General features: G+C 40.2%; 3 protein-coding genes across 5 annotated transcripts; 1 reads left to right on the top strand and 2 right to left on the bottom strand.

The window, feature by feature from the left end:
- Positions 1-2,896: 2,896 nt before the first annotated feature.
- nrros (negative regulator of reactive oxygen species) lies at positions 2,897-7,918 on the bottom strand. Its single transcript, XM_026364047.1, has 3 exons — positions 7,550-7,918; positions 5,925-6,039; positions 2,897-4,951 (listed from the first exon to the last, which is right to left on the bottom strand). Exons 2-3 carry the CDS (start codon positions 6,024-6,026, stop codon positions 2,993-2,995), a joined length of 2,061 nt encoding a protein of 686 aa, XP_026219832.1. The 5' UTR covers positions 6,027-6,039; positions 7,550-7,918; the 3' UTR covers positions 2,897-2,992.
- Positions 7,919-10,987: 3,069 nt separating this feature from the next.
- Positions 10,988-15,021, bottom strand: fbxo45 (F-box protein 45). The gene is made up of 3 exons (XM_026363098.1): positions 14,183-15,021; positions 13,053-13,409; positions 10,988-12,937 (listed from the first exon to the last, which is right to left on the bottom strand). Exons 1-3 carry the CDS (start codon positions 14,504-14,506, stop codon positions 12,752-12,754), a joined length of 867 nt encoding a protein of 288 aa, XP_026218883.1. The 5' UTR covers positions 14,507-15,021; the 3' UTR covers positions 10,988-12,751.
- A 221-nt stretch (positions 15,022-15,242) lies between these two features.
- On the top strand, positions 15,243-19,993 carry fam168b (family with sequence similarity 168 member B). 3 transcript variants are annotated; one of them, XM_026363101.1, is made up of 7 exons: positions 15,243-15,362; positions 17,167-17,256; positions 17,397-17,480; positions 18,297-18,391; positions 18,498-18,696; positions 19,249-19,374; positions 19,477-19,993. In XM_026363101.1, the coding sequence occupies exons 2-6, from the start codon at positions 17,187-17,189 to the stop codon at positions 19,359-19,361; spliced, it is 561 nt and encodes a 186-aa protein (XP_026218886.1). In that variant the 5' UTR covers positions 15,243-15,362; positions 17,167-17,186; the 3' UTR covers positions 19,362-19,374; positions 19,477-19,993. The 3 variants fall into 3 exon arrangements, with proteins under 3 accessions (XP_026218886.1, XP_026218884.1, XP_026218885.1); XM_026363099.1 differs by having other exon boundaries at positions 15,244-15,362; positions 18,249-18,391; XM_026363100.1 differs by lacking the exon at positions 15,243-15,362 and adding an exon at positions 15,398-15,643 and having other exon boundaries at positions 18,249-18,391.
- Positions 19,994-20,788: the final 795 nt, after the last annotated feature.

Below are 20,788 nucleotides of genomic sequence, written 5' to 3'. Positions count from 1 at the left end.
CACCCATTGGAGAGTTCTGCTGTATAGCCAGCAGCTGTGGACCTAAAAACATACAAATCTGCAGAAAATCCCTCCGATCACTGACCTAGTTTGATTAAATGTCTTTGTTCAAAACAGCATGGGTACCACAGCTTTAAAGCCTCTAGTTAAATTCTGTTTTTGCATTTAATTCTGAGACCTTTAGCAAGAAAATTAACAACTGATAAGAAATGCTCAGTAAGTCCTCTGCCAAGCACGTTGTCCTTGCCTAAGAGCAGGAAGGGTTAAGAGGAAGTGGAGTTTTGCAAACTGTCGACTTACTAAGAAGCTGCCTGTACACCACTTTACATGGGACCAAGTCTTTTTTTTAGTATGTGTCGCCTATCAACACTTCAGACACATTATCTGTTGAACACTGACTTAAAGCGCCCTGTGTTACAGTTAGAAAGGAGTTTTTGTGAGTTTAAAGTAAAACTATGAAGCTTAAAAGGCCAAGAGACAAAACCAAGTCTCCATATGTCTTAGGTGTAGGATAATAAATGGATAATCATGTCATCAACACTTTGGCTAACACTGGTCCCCATGAAACCACAGCAGCCGAACGTAACTTTTCAGTTGAACAGTATTTTGTGTTGTGACAACTTTTCTAATCTTGCACGTCTTTATCTGTCTAAGAATAACACCACGTGGTTAGATAAAGTAAGCCTCAAACAATTCACACATCAGATGGGCAATAGCATGCCCGAAAAAAAAAAACAGTTCCTCTTTCATCAGTCCTTATTTTCTTTCGTGTGTTGCACACAAAACAGAAAACACTTGTTGACATCTGCCATTTTAGGCCTGCTCACAGTTTACTTTATGCAGTGGAACAGCAATGTATCCTCACCTCTCTTGACCAAGGCTGCAGGATCACCACTACAGCAGCGGTGACTCTGTAGCCTTGGTCGAGCAAAAAATGAGGTCGAGTGCAAGAAAGCTTTTTTTTTGTTTTTTCAGCTGTTATCAAGAAAAAAACGGACTGAGAAAAAGCCGATAACCTGAAGTTAGGTACCGTTGCTTATCTGATTGTTAAAGACTTGCAGTCGCACTGTAAAAGTCAGCCACAAAATTATCAGTTCGTCAACAAAATTTCATCACTGCCAAGAAGGCTGGGTATTTTTTTTTTTTTTAGCCATGTCGTTTTTAGTTCTACCCTGACATTTATTTTAGCACAGTGACTGAATAAAATAACTTTCCCACCAGCCACAGGTGCAGTTTGCGCTCATTTACAATCATGCAGACTATAGCACACATGTTAACTTGACCACTTCTAGATACATAGTGTGTGTAAAGCATGTTGTTACACCTAATGTCAGAACTAATCTTGTTTCTCTTCACTTCTCTATTCACGTTTGCATTCGTGTGTAACAAAATAATTTATCTAAATTAAAGAAAAAACACAGCCATGCCACTTGGATACTACGTTCGCAAGCAGAGACCTCCTAACCACAGGTGGGATGTCATTATCAGTCATCTAGAATGTTTCTGGTCACTTGTGTCCCTGACCACCACTGTATATGGCTTGTTCAATCTTATCAACACCATACTAAAAAGGTTTGGCTGCCATGTTGTGTAAATCTAACCTATATCATAGCTGTCTTCCGAAATCTGACCAAAAACAGCTGAGTAGCCAAATGAAATTCCTCTTGGTCAACAATATGAGCAGTGACCTTCCGCAAATGGGGATTTGGTGCTCAGCTGCAAGTGTTTCTCAATTCTTTCTGTTCATGCTCCTTAAGTCATTGTGCCGGTGGCAGCACTTTATCCCTCCTTGCCCATTTCTTGCTTCCAATAAGCTACTAACACACCTTCATTTCCTGAAATGAACTGAAAACCTCACGCTGCGCATCAAAGTAGACCAACACTGGTTTCACGGTGCCAACTAAAACTCCAGAATTGATGCATGAGTCATCTCACACACGCGTTGTTAATTTAGTGGTAGTCAGTAGACACGAAAACAAAACAAAAAACCTTATCTCAAGTCAACTACTTCTCTGAGTTGGTTGTATTTTTTTCACTTTCTTGATCCTGTTTGCACGCTGAGAACTCGTCCTCTGTGCCATTTTAACTAAAGTCACCAGCGGATATTTCAACTAATTGACAACTTTATACTGTAAAAGATTTGGTGAAAACATTATGGTGTTTTGAGGCTTTAACATGGCCTCATGCCGGTTTCTCTTTTTATGTTCCAACCGCCATGACCCTGATCATCACCACAGTGGTATTTTGGTTACTCTCTGGTTAGGCCTCCAGCACTTTGCACAGCTACTCACTGATCTACCAGCCTTCTCGCTAGTGAGCAACTACATAGATACAGGACAAATGTTGTTCCCTTTTGTCCTACACTATGCTGACAGACTCCTGCATTCGATAATGTAATGTATCTGTACAACTTTGCTTACATTTAGTGACTTGTTGCTGCTCTTTACACAAGTGCAAAGCAGAATGGATTAACTAGTACAAGTATGTTCTCATTAGTACTGACACACTGGAATTTCAGTCAGTGTTGAGTCGATCTGAGTCTCACTGATGGGAAGGAAACCTCAAACCCCTCCTCTTTGAGATGCACAACTGGCCAGTTGCTGCACATCTCAGCAAAACAGGAAATTTCATGTTTCCTCTGCTGCTTATAGCAACAGCTTGCATCACATTACTTCTGCATATGTTCGCACACACGCTCACACACCACCCCCACACACATACACCCCTACACACACACAGTCCCACAATAATGCAGCCACATATTTACATCAGGGTATCACGATTGAGGTCTGGTTTAGAACCGCACTTCATGAACAAAATCATAGCCATGTGAAGAACTGACTCTCCTGTTGTTTAGGTAGTTCTCCCAGAATTGTTCTCTTATTATTGTAGACAGTTTTACAGTGAATGTACTTTATTTCCAACATACATTCAATTATATTACTGTACAATGTACTGTACAGAATACAGTTTGTTCAGGATATATAAAGAATTAGTAAGATGTGGACTTCAAACACTTCTTTTTGATAGATTTCTGTAGCATTTTGGGCTTGAAGGCGAGTAGAACAATAATTGAAATGCCCACAAAGAAAAGGCAGATGGGTAAAAAAAGCAGAATGTACCAAAATACAGATTCTCCACCTTCCTCTGAACACAAAAATGACTGAAAGTGCTCCATTCTGTGTGTTGTTTGGATAAGATCTTCACATTCAATGTCTGATTTGCCAACCACGTCGATTGTCTTCACTGCTTCAAAGGTCCTGAACCACTCCGTTTGGCAGCAGTTGAATGGATTTCCTGTGAGGAAAACGTGGTGAAGTTTCAGGGCTAATACATTAGCTTGACCCGAGTTAATAGTGGACAGTCTGTTGTCCCTCAAGTCAAGCACTTTCAGGTCAATATTTAGGAGTGAAGAGGGAAGATGAGGAAGTGAATTCCCTGAAATGTTTAAATACTTTAGACTTTTGAAATGAGAGAAATCAAAGTCTTGTATGTGAGTGTTTCCTAAACCGAGGTGCTGTAAGGTTCTGCTGAGACCTTGTATGGACTGTTGGATAATGAGTCCTGGGTTGTCGGACAGTTCCAAGTGTGTGAGCAACAACCCTGTGAATGCAGATAACGGAATGATTTTGATGTTGGATCCTTTGAGGTAAAGCTGCCTTAGGGAAACAACTTTTTTCCAATCCACACAAGCCGAGGTTGTGTCTGTCCTGATCTCAGTTACTTCGGAAATACAGATGTCAATATTGTTATAGCTGAGATCTACTGTCCTGAGGCTTGACAGCGAGGAAAAGAGCCTTGAGGGTAACTGCTCAAGATTATTCAGGCTCAGGTTAACATATGTCAAATTGCTTAGAGCATTCAGCGAACCTTCGTCTGCTACAATCTGGATCAACCTGTTGTTGCTAATGTCCAACTCATACAAGCTGCCAGAGAACTGTTCAGAAGTCAGATTTAAAGTTTGCAGGCAGTTTGTGCACATTTGTAGTCTGGACAAGGAAGACATTTTCTGAATGAATCCCTGGGGAAAATACTCCACTTGGTTTCCTCTTAGATCCAAAATCTCTACGGATGAGATGTCACCGTGAAGACCATCATCCCACAGCTGAGCAGTCACGTTGCTCGTGGACTTCTTCGTATTGTAAAACTCGACAGTTGTTGTCAAATTTGGGAATGTGGTGTTGTCCGCCAAGTGTTCATAGAACTTAATGGTGTTGTGTGAAAGGTAAAGGTTCCGTAAGTGACTCTGGTTTGGTAAGAAAGGAAAGAAGAGTAGTCTGTTATCTGACAGATCGAGTGTCTCTAGTTGGAAAGTGTCGTTGACATCCTGTCTGGAGATAAACCACTCAATTAAATTGTGGCTCACGTTGAGGACTACCAGCTGGGTCATATGGAAGTCCATCAGGCAGGGCAGATTGTTGAAGGCCAAGTTGAGCCGTTGGAGTTTGGTGTTGCTTTCAAAGGCGCCATCGAGCTCGGACATGATGTTCCTCTGCAGGTCGAGCTCTTTGAGCTGGTGAAGATCCTTGAATGAGATCTCATCAAGTCGCTGTAGTAGATTTCCAGAAAGGTTGAGGTACTCTAAGGACGACAGATTTTGGAGGAGAGTGGCGGCCATTTCATCATCAAGCTTATTCTCAGAAAGATCTAGAGCTCTAAGGCCAGGCAGCTTTTTTAAAGCATAGCTGGTTTCTTGGTAGCCAATGTGAAGATTGTTATTTGCCAAATTTAGGCTTTCTACAAACTTTGAGTCTTGAAAAGTGTTTGATTCAATTTTCTCTAAACTGTTACAAGCTAAGCTCAGGGTCTTTAGTAAGGGGTAATGGAGGATAGAGTCTTCCTGTAGTGTTTGAATGTCATTGTAGTTGAGCTGAAGCTCCTCTATGTTAACTGGTAGTCCTGAAGGCACAGAGGAGAGCTTGCCATTGCTGCACAGTGCTGTTCTTTGTATCTGCAGAGAAAAGGACATAACCTTAGGTTTGTGTGTAATTGTATGATTGATTGTGATTGTTTAGCCTTTTTAAATTGGATTTCTTTTAGGCACCACAGTTGAATGAGAATCTGAATCTTATTATTTTGTGAAGCATTGTTTAAGCATGTCATATCACTGTATCTAGCATCAGAATTTGAATTTTGTTTGGTAAGGGTATCTTTTCAGTTAGTGGCTTCACAATGCTAGAATTTCAACTAGGCTAGTCTTTAGTTTAAGAAAATAAATACCTGTGTGACTAGCTTCACTTCAGCTTCAGTAGTGTACTAATCCTGTTGCCATCACAACATACGTCTATTCAAGACATCATTTGACACACTACCCTTCAGTTGACAGAACTGGTCCAAAACTGTACTAAACAGCACATTTTTACAGTCACAGCTAAACAATTTATTTAAAAAGTTGTTATCATAAAAGGCAAAAAAAAAAAAAGCTTTTTTTTTAACACTTTATCTCTGGGCTGTATGTACGTTTCTTCTTTAACCATTTACATTTCTAAATTCTAAGTTCCACAAAGGTGTGCTTTATTTAGGGTTAGTGTTAGGGTTTATAAATTGGTGGTTACTCATGGATTTCTGTGTGGAAAACACATTAACGTTTTTTTTATATAGAATCATGTCAAGGCTCTAATTTCTATATTTGTCTTTCTATTAGGACAGACTTTATGGCCAGTGAGACAAGGTGGGAAATGGCAGGTCACACAACATGGGGTTTTGCATGATATTCCCACATCTTACTCACAAGATTATTCTTACACGTGCAGTTTCAGTATATGAGTGACGAAATGATGACAATAAACAAAACCATATCTTAAAGAAACTGTACGGATGAGTTTATCACCTAAAATTTAAAATGACACACATATGTAAGTATTGTACTGTACACTATTCCTCAGATCTCGCGAGTAAGATAAACAGTAAGAGAGACATTTTACCAGCTGACATCGGCTCTGTTGTGGATGGCTTGATACTGGTGTCAGGATTATCCAAACGGGTAACAAGCGCAGCAAGGTGGGAGTGAGCCCGTGGACTGGCATTTTAACATCCTTACTGTTGACGAATAGGCAGATGGAGAGAGAAGTCATTCTTTGAATGATAACTGGCACACTCTTGCTCTTCCAACTTTAACAAACATTTACACTGAACGTTTTAACAATGACATCTTTAAAGCTCATGAATATGTGTGTTTTCTAATTTGTATGTGATAACCAGCTTGGCCTCATAAAATGTTGGCAAGTAAGTGCTTAATAATATATCTTTATGCACAAAAATGTGTTCAATCAATTTGGCCATAAATGTGTTTATATTCATATGCCTGACAAATGGGTGTGGGATTAGTAACATTTTCATACTGTGAGTGAAGATTTTTGTGCGTGTGTCTAACATTTGTTTTTATGGTTAACGCTGTATTCTTAGCTTTAATGTCAGTGTCAAATATTAGTAAAAAACGTATGACTGGTTCTTCTTTTTTTCTTACAACCCTAGAGGATAAAAGAATTGTAGTAAAATGTATATACATTTTTTAATACTTGTTTTTATAGCTATTATTTAACACCAGATTATTGATTGTTTGTTTTGTTTATTATTTGGGTCCTGCCTTAGCTTGTTTCAACTCTATGTAATATAATATAATAATATAATTATTATCCTGAGAACAGCAGCTGGACACTTTTGGTAAAATTTCCCCAATTTCATCACAAACCACTGTGTGACGCATTCTAAATATGGAGCCTCTGTGTTCCTTTTTGGTTCACACGCACTTTTAGTCTTCACATAATTGCCTTTATTAAATAAGTCATTAAATAAATGAGATTCTGCACTTTATTTTCTTTTATATTAACATTTTTTGGCTTTTTCTAGGCGTCGATAGATTCACACATCTTGTCACTTTGCTGCTGTGTCTTACCTTAGTTTAAAGAAAGACTTTATCCTAGCCAATGTAATAAACTACATTTTAGTGTATGTCAGAGAAAATAACAATAAATCAGTTTTTTTACTATGTTCTGGGGTCAGTCAACCACAGGCGGAAAAACACTTTACAGAATACTGTTCCGAGTGTTACTGGACGTAAACAGCTTGTTTGTGAGAGAAGCACACAAACTAGCCTATAGTCAGGACAATTGAATTAATGCATTTGCATTGCGCAAATGTACAGAATATGTTTACAGTGATCACAATAAAAATTCTACATTATGACTGAACTGAAATGGCATTGTGGAATATTAATAATGATTTATTGTGGTTCTTTTGTTTTTAATGGTCTGTAATACTGGTTTCACATTACTACATTCAGTTGCAAACCACATACAAAGCATGTACATATTTTAAAAATACTCTTTCACGCTGACATTTGTTATAAAAAGAGAATCTGCATGGCATCCCATGCAACACTAGCAGGGTTTACAGTTTGCTCAAATTAGGTGAACATGCTCACATACATGAAAGACCAAATACATTTACTGTAAAGTCTGCATTAATTTAGATGATGCATTCATTTTGCTTCTTCCGACTGTAGTGCATACTGCAGTGTTAGTTAGGTGCACATTAGTGCATTACTTACACTGGTGGTTAGGTGTGGATTTCCCAAGCCACTGACGGTTGGTCCTCTGACCATATCGCTGGTTGACTCGCTGTTGCAAAGTGTGTTCTCGTGTGTGAAGTTCAGCTGCCTGTCTTTGCTCACACTCAGACACTGATGCCTCTTTTTACTACTCACATTCACGGAAGCAGGCAGGCAACGGAAACCTAGTCACATGGACAAGCTGCAATCAGAAAGTGGTTCTCAAGCCTGGGGCCACAGGAAGGCAAGTGCAGGCTCTACAGTTTTCAACCAGCAGTGCAGTTTTTTTTTCATCGCAATGCTTCAGTAATGTTGTTGTATAGGCAGCTAAGGTTGGTAGCTGCTACCACAAAAACCTAACAAGAACACACCCTTCACACCCTTTGCTCGTTTTGATCAGCCAACCTAGTAAGAAGGAAACCACTATACACACACGCCCTTCCTGCCTGATTTTCGGCCTGTCACTGCAACAGCCATTAGTAACACACACTGACACTCAGCTCTGTGTGTATATGAATACACACACACACATACACACACACACACACACATACATATATATATATATATATATATATATATATACACACAGGACAGAGGGAGATCATTAAGAAGATATGTAATGGATAGAACATTTTTCAGCACAAATCACATATCAGGGAGCAATGTCCTTCAATATCTGATCACCTTCCCTAAACACTGCATGTCTCTTTCTGTGTCCAGCTAATGAGTCCACCTTAAGTTCTATATTTCATCTTTGGTTAAACTTTTATGAGCTTGTTTCTACATTGCAGTGACCCATGGGTGCAAGAATAGGGAATTAGGAATCAGGAAGTGATGGTGCCGTCCTTGGAGAGTTGATTTGTTAGTGATTCCTTCCTGTTTTTACACATCTCTAGCTCTCACTTCTGATTCAGTTTTAAGATAGCAACGGGTTTATATAATAACAATATTTGCTGCATTTTGACGGATTAACTCAGTTGTGTGTAAGTATAGAAGAGCATGTTAGATGAAGTGAAAAGTCATTATAAAATGATCTGTGTTGAGCTCCTGCCCTCTCATTTTGTATGCTCCAATACTGCCACTCTAACTGGCCCACCCCTCAGACCTAATGCATTCAGTTTTACATATCCTTCTCTAACTGCAAAACAATGACAACAGGTGCTGGCTTAAAATCTCTTAAGTTTCTTTATGTAAATGTGGTGTAGCGCTTTGTTCTATATGATATGATGTTCTTTTGTTTTTTAAGAATTGTTCTCTAGCTTATTATTAGTGCATTTCCAAAGCAGGAGAAGAAAACAGTTGCACGTGGGTTCACTCAAACCAATGAGCCAATCATCAACAAGGACCTGCGGCACATTTGCAAACTCCAAAGTTTCTACATTTCAAAGGGGACGTGCATTATGCTCCACATAACTGTTGAGGTTTGTAATTGTGCATAGATGTGCAAGCAGCAAGAAGCATGCAGTGGCCCTTCAAGATACTGATCACACCTTCCCCATCCACCCTGCTGTATTTGCTTTTCAATACATTGCATAAAGACATATGCATGTAACTAACATTTAGAGGCTGAATCACTAATTATACCTTTGCCCTGGTCCTACTGGTTTGCATTTGTCACACCAGTCACTGTTGTTGACCTCAGGTGTAGGCAGAAAGGCCAATTGTGGGAGCTATTCTTTGTTTCAGGGCATGATTTCTCTTTAACATATGGACCAATATGAAAATATGCATTCTATTTTGAGACTCGAGAGCGTGGTGTGACAGTTGGGGTGTAAATTCCCAAGAGTGAGGGGGATGTGAGTGAGCTTATACATTGCAGTATAAAAAGCATGAAAGACTTTCACTACCATCATGAAGAGAAGTACTAGGAAGTTAAGGATTCTCAGGTTTAATGTTGTCCAAATGTCCTTTTCCACCACTTTTGTTTTGCAATATTTAGGCTGTTGTTATAATACACACTGCATTTTCTAAATTTTACTTAATGCTACATTTATAATAACAGTAAGGGGAGAACCTGTATTCTCCTGAGACCTTATGCTGCACATGACCAGCCATTTCTGTGGTGTCCAGCTTTTTGGATCATTACCGCCCTCTTGTTGACACAGGGTGTAAATGCCTTTCAGAAAAACTGATTGTTGAGGTTTCTGAAAGTCTCAAGTCACAGTTCCAGTGTGTCTGTTTTCACATGAATGTAGTATTGCACTAAAGGAAACTTAGATATATAAAGATATATTGTGTGATGCAGAGATACTTCAACATCCTCGTGTTTAAATATCAACCAGTACAACAGCACTATCCTTTATGCTGCAAATATTGTGGCACTAGTAAAAATATTGTTTGGATATATTAGAAATCCAAAGATATCTACACCAAAATGTGTGTTTGAATCTATCCTAGAGGAACAACAAAGGAATCATCAAAGTCAATAGGATACATCTTCTAGCGACCACAAATGTCTGCTAGAGTTTTGGCTTGAAGATTAATTAAGTACCTTGATTTGCATTGAGGGATTCTCCCAATGCTATTTACAAAAAACCTATTTACACCATAAATCTTGTTTATCCCTGAAGATATAGCCACCCTGCCTGGTCGCTTTCACATAATGATAGGAGGTGAACGGATTGACATGTGGGAGTCAGGTTGAGGTATAAGTACTACAAATCCAGCAGTTCTCAGCCTCGAGAGTGCTTCAAAGTACACAGAGAGGTTGCCCTACTGCAGTTAGTCTGGAGGTAATTAGACAGTGTGTTTAAAATGATCAAAGATGAAGAAAGTGGCACTGACAGACACAAACAGTCGGGTCAGAACAGCACACTACAAACTGCTCTGTAGGAAATTTGCAGGTGAGCTCTTAGGACTGGTCGCACCCACACAATCACGACATATTTTGAAGTAATAATCCGGTGCTGAGATCAGTCTGCAGCAGAAGGTCCGTTGTGTCCCTTCCTGTTATTTTGTGTTGTGATGCACTTTGTGTTTTTTTTTTCTCCATAGATATGAGTCATGGTGATCTGATTCTGTAAGTGATGTTGCTGCTACCTGAAATGTAAAATGCATCTCTTTCTGTGTATGGCAGGATTTTTTACAAATGTTTTGCTTGGATAGATTCATAAGTTTACTGTTACTTAAGCAGCTGAAAATATGCTAGCAATGCACCACATAACTACCATATCGCACTGGGTTGCAGATTTTAAACAACACATTACTTTTTTAAACTTCTGTTATTACAGGTAAAAGATTACTACATACACTGAATATTTGTTTTTATACCTCCAAACAAGGAACAGCTGTGGCTGAAAGCATTATGTTTGTATGTTCGTCTTTCCAGCACATACTTGTGAACTCAATATCTCAGGAACACCTTGAAGGATTTGCTTTAAAATGTGCACAAAAGTTCACCTGGACTCAATAATCAACAGAGTAGGTCAAAGGTTAAGTTAAGTTATATTTCAGAAACAATTGGAGAGTATTTTATCATGTCTAGCACAAACCTGACTAAACCTAGATAGAGGAAACCTGACTAAATTAAACATAACAAAACAAAATCACACTAATTTATGGTGAAACATATCCCTAGGATATCCAATGTGTATCAACTCATTTGATAGGGAAATTAGAATCAGATCAAAATCAGGAGTGAGTCTCGGAGGTCCTGTCTTATTTAACGAAGAGAAATCTTGGTCTTCATTATCAAAGTCTGATCTTGTGTCTGATTGTGTGTCATGGTCTAAAGACCTTAGAAAAAAGTTGTTGATCTTTACCAGGCTGTAAAGGGTCATAAAACAATATCTAAATAGTTTGGACTCCAGTCTAACATACAAATGAAGAACATTCAACACCATTGTTACCCTCCACAAGACCAACAAAGATCACACCAACAGCAATACAGTGTGTAATAGTCCAGAAGGCCACTGGGAACACCAGGAAAACATTTTCAAGGCCTGTGTTACAGTTGCTAATATCAGTGTCAATAAGTCCACCAGCAAGGGAGCACTAAACAACAATTGTGTTCATGACAGAGCTGGATAAACCAGAAGGCTACTGGACGTGTGTTCTGTGAAGAGATGAGGCCAAAGTAAAACTTTTTACTTGAATGAGAAGTCTTACATTTTGTATTCCAACATAAGAATCTTTAAAACATACAAACCTGTGAAACACATAATTTGGGCCTTCTTCTTCTTCTCTGCTACCTCTGGACCAAGCTGACTTGCCATCATAGTCTGAGCTATGAACTCTGAGTTGTATAAGCAAATTCTACAAAAAACACCAACCCTTAAAAGGGCTGCTAAATCCCTCAAAACACTTTTTTTTACTGGGCACTGACAATGTGCATCTTATGAGAGCTGCTTAAGAGTGGCACCATGTAGACTTTATTTTCCGGCCTTATAGTCATACAGTATCTATAGTACCATAGATAAAACCAAGAAATAAATAGTGTGTAATACTACAGTAGCACATTAAAAGGGACATACATTAACATGATATAGGAATAGTTTGCAACATTAGTGGATGAGCATTAAAAAGGGCAGATGTTTCAGGACATACCCCAGTAACTATACGCATGCATGACAGCAGGTCTGCACGTCCTCTATATCAAAATATAACATTAGATCACATTGATTTGGCATAAAACCATTATAATCCAGTCATTGATTATAGTTCAACTGTGTTAATCCAGTAGCTGTTTCTATTAACTCATACAACAGATAGCAATTCATAACAACTACTGTTTCACTTAATAAAATGTTTTTTAAAGTATTTGCCATCGTTTAGAATAGGTTTGGCCTCATTGAAGCAGACATAAAATCTTAAGTAAGTCTTCAGCACTGTTGGCCTGAACTATATCAAATTCTGTTCCCCTGTCCTGTAAATAAAACAGTCCAGCAGCAAAACTGTAAAAGTGGACACGTCCACGTTGATACAGAAACATGTTTATGTTGAGTCCGTACACATGGCCTTTTCCTTTCCTTGTAGTTTGTCCAGTCTGAAGCTGACTCCGGGTTCACGTTGAGCTGTAGTAGAAATGCCAACAGTTCTCTTTGTGTATGTGAGTAGAGTTATTCTGCTTGGAAGAAACATGGCCACTTAGCCTCCAGCAACCTTTTGACACAGTGCAAAAAATAATGGTTGGCCAACAGAAAGAGTCCTGTGCTCACCGGTGGCTTTTTAGCTTAAATGGTGGTACGGGTTGTTCTGTTTCTAGCCGTCCAGAGGTTTTCCCAGGTACACCATTGTGACTTCAGTGTTGCCATATACTGCAGACACAGCAGGAAATAGGCAGACTTTGGGCAATCCACGAAATGCTACTCCAAGAAACTCAAACCCCCTCTCAAAGGATAATGTCTTGTCATCCATGTCTAGAATCACCCGTATTCTCTCTCCAATCTGTGGACAAACATGATTACATGTCAGTGGTGGATTACACAAATGCCAACAGCAAATATATTATTTTAGACTGACCTAACTTATCATCTGATGACAAATAAAACACAGCTCCCACCTGATATTTGGGTGCATTATTACACTGGGGGAAATTTCCATTAACCTCTCCATTATGAAGTAGGTTGTTGTCCACCAGGTTCCAGCCCCAGCTCTGGTCATCACTACCCAGCAGGGCCACGTATCCCTGGCACTGCATCGCTGCCCGCTTCGTAGCGATGCCTATCACTGCTACAGTGCCTAGAGGGCCTTCCCACCAGATCTCCCAAGCGTGACGCCCTTCTGAAAAGCCAATCTTGCCTCGTGCACCATCTGTGCTCTGGGCGATGGGGTTGCGGTGCAGGGTGAAGCCATTCTTCTTCACATAGACATTCCGGGAGCAGTCATGGGAGCTCAGGGCATGTTGAAAGGCCTTGAGCTGTGGATGACAGAAAGTGGTGAGTTATTTACAGCAGTTATTGTCAACAGAATCATTGGCATTTTGTTCCAATTCTAAATATGTGGAAACATGTGCAATCAAATATGGATTACTGCATAGACAAGATCAGACTTAAGCATTTCCATCATGGAGGGCACAGTGTGTTTCCCCAATCAGGGCTTTGGAGCACACAACGCCTGTCAGGTGTTTTATAATTCGTTTTACAATCATACTGTGATCTTTAACTCCACGATCTCTCAAGAAAGTAACTTAAGATTTTGAAAATATTCCTACAGTGGCATTCCTTGCATAGTAGGTTCCCTTTCTTTTATCTCCCTGTATATGAAGTACACAGCTAATAAACAACAACTCTTACCAAATACCTCACTGCTGGTCCCTGTGATTAAACAGGGGTCAACTGTCTGGTGTGGGTCACTAATACCAAAATATCTACTGGTTTAGCCAGTTCCAGGTCATCCCCAGTATGGTGGGTCTCAAAAGAACCAAACTGACTTTAAGAATCCGGTCATTTCATTCCTGTTTTCAGCTTGTGGGTTTGTTTATTAAAGACAGCGTCTCATCTGACACACGACAGCGCAGCTCGTGAATTCATCCTGATCATGTTGTGTAATTTACTGCATTATCAGTCACGATGCACGAACGTGTTTGCGGAGCAAAGGTAGCACTAAATAAGCAGACATTTTGAATGGGAGTTCGTCCACAACCACGGTTCCCCCCAGCAAGTGACACCAGCGTGATGTTGGTGAACCTACTTTGCCTTTGTAGGTAGCCAGGTTGCACAGGATGTCAGAGCGCACAGCCTCGTCGCTCAGAGTCCGAGTGCTGAGGCTGCGCCACACCTCGCTGTTTTCATCCGCCAGGATGTTGTTCCAGTGCCGGCACACCAGCGAACACCGCATCAAGTCAGACAGCTCCAGATAGGAGAAAATATGCTCCAGCACCCGAGCTTTCAGCCTCCCGGCCACCCCTGCGCCTCCTCCGGCTGAAGCAGCGTAGGGAGAGCCGGCGGAGCTGCAACTGGCTGCCGCTGCTGCGCCCAGACAGGAGGAGCCTCCCCCACCGGCCGCTCCGGACATTATAGCCCTGCTCTTCACCGACGACGCCAGCCGACCGAACAGTTTCACCTTACACCGAAGAATGATTCCTAATATGAGCGAAACAGCACCATTTTACCTAGAAGCCCCCACACAGGTCACAGTAAAACCACAACAGCACAGACCCTACTCTTCCCCGTTCAATGGCTGAATGGAGGCGATGCGTCAAGGTCCTAGAGAAGCAAACGCACTTATAGCATTGAGGTCGAAAAAACGAAGAGAGTCATTTAAAAAAAAAATATGGTTTCCTCAGATGATTATGAAAAATGAGTTTAAATAAGTGTTGGCGCGTTGTCACGTACAGAGAAACGGCTGATCGAGTCAAATATATTTTACTTCCTGCAAGGACCGCAGAGCGGACATGCTAATGAGCTGAGAGTTGCTACTCTCTCTCGCAGTGGTGGGATATTGAACATTATATTGTGTTAGTGCCAAAGTAACGACAACGTGGCAAAACCAGCACAATACAAAAAGAAATCGTTAAATTGTGAGGCGATTACGAAGTGTTGACTAGTAAGTAGGCCTTATGTTGACGTCTTTTGTTTTGATTTATTAACGACTTACAGGTTGTGCATGTATTTAAATTTTAAAACGTGTGTTGAATGCATAAAGGGCGAACACTTTTTTTTTCAATTTACTGTTATTTTATATATATATATAAAAGAGGAAAACGGGTGTCCGAGTGAAGTGTAATATTTGTTATTGGTAGACCACGTGACACTACTCGGAAGTGACGCGGGCGGCTCAAAAGAGTTCAGCAAAGCATCTGGGAGCAAAACATCAGCTAGCTTCACTTGATTTAACAGCAGAGGCCATAGGACGGTCACAAGCGTTAACAGTAAGTTAGAGTTGCTCGTTATGTACATAAGGTTTGTCTGTTATGTGTGCTGTTGGGACAGGTGGTGCTGTAGGATAAGAGCTGCGTCCTGTGCTATGCGGCCTGCTGACGAGCTGTCCCCCTCTGTGTGTGTGTGCTGTCCGGGAACAGGCCGGTGGTTGATCGCGGTCAGACAGGTGCTCAGCAGGTCAGTCTGGACATCGGAACCGAGCTGCGGCGATAAACACGGTCAGCTAACGGCAGGCTGTGCCGCTAACGACGCTTGTGAGCTAAGCTAGCTGGTGAGACAAAGCCCCGCAACGTTCACCCTTAAAATTCTTGTACTTACAGGTGCCATCTTTATTTTTTTGCAACATAACGTCATCTCTAAGAAGAAATATTATTTAGGCTGCCGTGTTATCGGTCGGTTGCAACTCTAGCTGCATGTGTAGCAGTTGTTAGCAGTGGCTTGTTTTCTAGTTCGTTTTACAACGGCGTGTTGTTATATTTTTTTTATTGTGTTTGCGCTGGTACCACCTTGAAAACGGCATGATACACACCAGAGGCTTCATCCTGATAGTATCAATTTGAAACTAGCAAACGGATTGAGTCGTTTGTAGTAATCAGAATACAGCGGAAACAAACTTGCACGCAGCACCCTCATAAAACATTCTTCACTGCTGTCGTCCACTGTGTTAAAGAAGCAAACGAATAGCATCGTGGCTAAAATCTTAATGCAGCTAAAAGGAATTCATGCTTTTCTTGGTCACACATGGCAGAGAAACTGAATGGGCTCTGTTTGCTGGACAAAACAAGACACCTCTAGACGTCACCCTGGACTCGAAACTGCGAAATAATATCAGTTTCGCTAAATATTGACTTTGTACATACAAAACAATCGGTTATAACGAACAAGCGATATTCTGCCATGTGGTTTTCATAAAAAGTCAAACCTAGCTGCATGAATTAGCTAATGCGCCGTTTAGTAGACATCGACATGAATGTTCTCGCTCCTTTAGAAGTCATTGCATTTTAAAATGACACGAAACATTACAGGTACGGTACAGTACGTTTGATTCACTGTTCAGATTTCCCTTGAATGAGCAGACTTGTACAGTGATGTAATGGTAGTTGGTGCAACGCTAGGGGGCAGCACATGTGAGCGTGTTTGTACTAATGAGCGTCATGTGGAGCTGAAGTCGGGGTTTCCTCTGGTACCTGAACTCAACATGTTGGAAATGCAAGTGTATGGAATGAAATGGCCCATACCTCATATTGCTCTTACACTATTGAAATTATGTTAAAGATGAGACTACTATAAGTTGACATGAGTTCACATGTATATGTGTGGGGAGCACATATTGTAATGTGTTCATGTGTTGTGATCATCCATAAAAGCCGCTGTCAGTTTTCACTGCTCTCCATGCCAGATTGTTACATTATATTTCCAATATATTGTTGTTACCAATGTGATCAGTGATATGTAAGAACTGTATAATATTTAATTCTTTCACCAACTAGATCTAGTAGTTCATCGTGCATGATTGATGAAGATGGCATTTGAACTAGAGGTGTTTAATGAACTGTTTTCAGCTGACATATGTTAGAACTTGAATGGATGGAAAAAGACAAGCAATGAGATTGATAAGAAGGATTTGGAAGTGTAGTGGGATGGTGTGTTTAAAGTATTTAGCATTGTTTGGTGTATTGTCTCTGAACAGGGAACTTTTTAGTAGCCTGCTGAATCAAAGAACACAAACGTGATTCTGCCTTGCCTTGAAATAGTTTGATGTAATTCATGTGGTCTGTTCTTCTTTCATTGCAGTATCTGAGTAGGTAATCACAATGAATCCTGTATACAGCCCTGCACCAACAGGGGTCCCCTTTACCAATACTAAGGGTATAGGCTACCCAGGTAAATATTGTGTCTGCGTATTATGCTCCAGACACATTTAAGCTTTTTTATAAAAAATAAAAATAAAATAAATCTAAAATCAAGAAAAATGACACCTACTGACTTTTTGTTGTTTTTTTTTTTGTTTGTTTGTTTTGCAGCTGGATTCCCTGTTGGCTATGCAACAGCTGCTCCGGCATACACTCCCAGTGTCTATGCAGGAGGAAACCCAGCGTTCCCCAGTGGTAAGGAGGATAATCTCTTAAAACCCATTGGAGTTTGCACATGGTTCATTTACCATCATGCTTCATTTAAAATGATCAAATTGAGCCTTTATGTTTCAGAGACCTCATGTAAATTATCTGTAAGAATACCATAAGAAAGAATTTCACAATTAGATTGAGTTAGGTGGGAACCACTAAAGATGTTTCAAAACACCCACAAGTTCAAAGATGAGTTGGCAAATACATATTCTCCCTGTGTTTCAGAAACAATGTCACGTGGGGAGTTGTTGTGTAGCAGTACACACAGACTCATTTGGTCATCTTTGTGAGATGTACAATATTTGTTTCAGTGGGAGTGATAGGATATCTGTACCCCGTGTGTGCACCAGTCAGCTCTGATTAACCTCCACCTGCTGACAAATGACCTGAAATCTGTCATACAAGTGGGCGCTTAATGTCTTGCTGCTGCGTGGGTGTGGAGGCAGACACTTTGTTTGAGTTACAAGCTCTAAGTTTCAGTGAGCAGAGAGTTGTCATATTGACAGATGTATATTTGGCAAACCCTTTAGAATTTTCTTTATTTCCACTTAAAATGTGAGTTTTGTACAAGTTATGAAACTAGATAAATTAAACAAATGAGACAAAAAAATTACACAATATTCTTTATTTAATTTATACAGTTACCTAGTCCTAATTATGTTTGTTGCAAAAGTATTTGAACCTTATCTGTGCCCTCATTTGAAAACCAGCTCACTAATGTGAAAGGTCTCCCTCCTGCTTTCGCTCCAGGCTATGCTCCAGGCACTCCTTTCAAAATGTCCTGCTCTCCCAACACAGGGACTGTCCCACCATACTCCACCTCACCCAACCCCTACTCTGCTGCTGTTTACCCTGTCAGGAGCACCTACCCCCAACAAAACCCCTATGCACAGGTTAGTACATGTGTTGAGAGGATGACTGAAAATTTAAAATAATAATAATCATTTCTACTTTGTTTTTTGTTGGCTCTAACATTCTTAGTGTTCTTCTGTAATCCAGGCTTTAATACCTTCACAACAGCAAGGTGCTTACTACACACAGCCACTGTATGCTGCACCACCTCATGTTATTCATCACACGACGGTGGTCCAGCCGAATGGGATGCCTGCAGCAATGTATGCCCCGCCCATCCCGCCTCCCCGCCCCAATGGGGTTGCCATGGGGATGGTAGCTGGCACCACCATGGCCATGTCAGCTGGTGAGCTACAGTGTTTTATGTTTTCTGTTTTATTAAGGTTTACCTAGTGTTTGCGGCTAAATCAGCCAAACTGATGGTGACAGGCGAGACACTTTAATGGACTTTCCTGTTAGAGATGAAATATTCACTTTATTTACTGCAAGACTGAATTTTAGGTAAATTATTTCTGGGAAACAGACGTGGACTTGAAGATTGACCTTTAGTAGTATGTGATGTTTCTGCTATAGAAAACCTATATATTAAAAAGAATTCTGTCACTTTACAGCACTTTATGTGGATTATAGATTATTTATGCCTGATGATTGTTCTTTTGCAGATCTCCTGGTTGAACATGTCTACGAAATTCATATTTGGATGATGATTCATATTTGGTCAATGGCCTGTTAGATATTAGTCTTTACTGTACAAGTTTTTTATTAGGGTGTTTTATTGAGCTATGGTTCATGTAAATGGCCAGACACAAACATCTAATTAATTCACTGTACATCAAAAAGAAAGGCTTGATTTATTATATTAATCAGTTAATATTACGGTGTTCCTTCTGCTTATTAGGAACCTTGTTGACAACTCCATCACCAGCTCCTGTTGCCCCCCACCCAGTCACGATGGCTACTTACCGGCCTCCTGGCACACCCAGTTACAGCTATGTTCCCCCACAGTGGTGAAGAGTAGGGCAGCGTGAGTATGACACATGGACACCGTTAGGTAACAGCTCAGACAGCTCACTAAAGGCATATCCTGATCTAAATGTTGTGCTTCTATGTGCTGTTCTCTCTGCAGGTCACAAGACAGTAGATATGCATTCACACTCTACTCCAGTGTTTTTTGCTATTGGTGAGGAGCTGCCCTGTCAGTGTCTGCCACCAGTTACTCTTCTTCCAGCATAATGTGAATCTAAAACCCAACTACATAGAGGCCCATTCAAAGAGAGAGGGGGCGGAGAATAGGCCCATCCCCATCACCCCTTCCTAATGGATTAAGGCTGCATCCCACATCAGTCACCCCCAGCGCCAGCACCTCGACAGCCTGCTGCATATCTCACATAAAACAGCAAAGCCTCCATGCAAACTCTTTTTGTGGACCGTCATGCAGGTTTTTATAGCTTAAAGTCTTACATGGAGAAAAGGGAGATTATTTCTTTTTTTTTATTATTATTTAGGAGGACACATATGATGTTGAATGCATGTGTATATATAGATATATGAAGTAATGCTAGCTCAATCTACCTGCTGTGACAGATGCAAAATCAAGAAAAGGCACACATCCAAAGGAAGTAAAAAAAAAAAAAAAAAAAAAAGTAATAATCTGCAATGCTGAATCACCAGTGACCATGTCTTAAATGTGAAAGAAGACAAAAAAAAGTTTGTACATGCAAAAATATACATGCACGATACAGTGCAGACTAACTAAACAGTACTATTTTCACTGCTTTGTGTTTTGGTAAGTGACGCTAGGTTTTTATCCTTTCTTTCAGCATTTCTTGCAGCATATGAATTATTTGTTATCATTTTTTGTATTTTTAGGAAAAAGTTGGCTCTTTGGGTTTGAGCCTCTGAGTGTCGCCATTCCAACCCTTTATCATTTCAGTGTTTTAATTTGAAAGTTGTTGAAAATCACTTGCACCCCATGTGATGAGGGTGAATTAGCAGGAACAGCATTGTGTGTGTGTGTGTGTGTGTGTGAGAGAGAGTGAGTGAGTGTGTGTGTGAAAGAGGACTAAAATAAAAACCATTAAAAATGGTGCCACACAGTACCACGTTTCACATTTTGAACAATAATCAGTTTGTCATTAAGTAGGTCTGAAGCACTACATCATGAAATCACTGCTAACTGTGGACATGTTGGAAAAACATGATCGAGTTCTACTCCATTAGTGAATAGCACTACTGAATGAAGGCACTAATTCAACCCAGTTCCTAACTGTATCGGACCTTTTGACATTGCTCGCTGTTTTACCTCAAGGTTCCAAACTAACCCACCAGTATCTGTTTCAGACATGCTTTTCTGTGTTGCCTCAGTCATCTCAGTTAATAATCTGTTTTGTAATTGTTATTTTTGTGATTTTGGTTCTTGTTTTGTATTCTAAAGAGAC

Source organism: Anabas testudineus, chromosome 2 (genome assembly GCF_900324465.2).
Source record: "Anabas testudineus chromosome 2, fAnaTes1.2, whole genome shotgun sequence".
NCBI lineage: Eukaryota > Metazoa > Chordata > Actinopteri > Anabantiformes > Anabantidae > Anabas > Anabas testudineus.
This window is presented reverse-complemented; position numbering and strand designations above follow the sequence as displayed.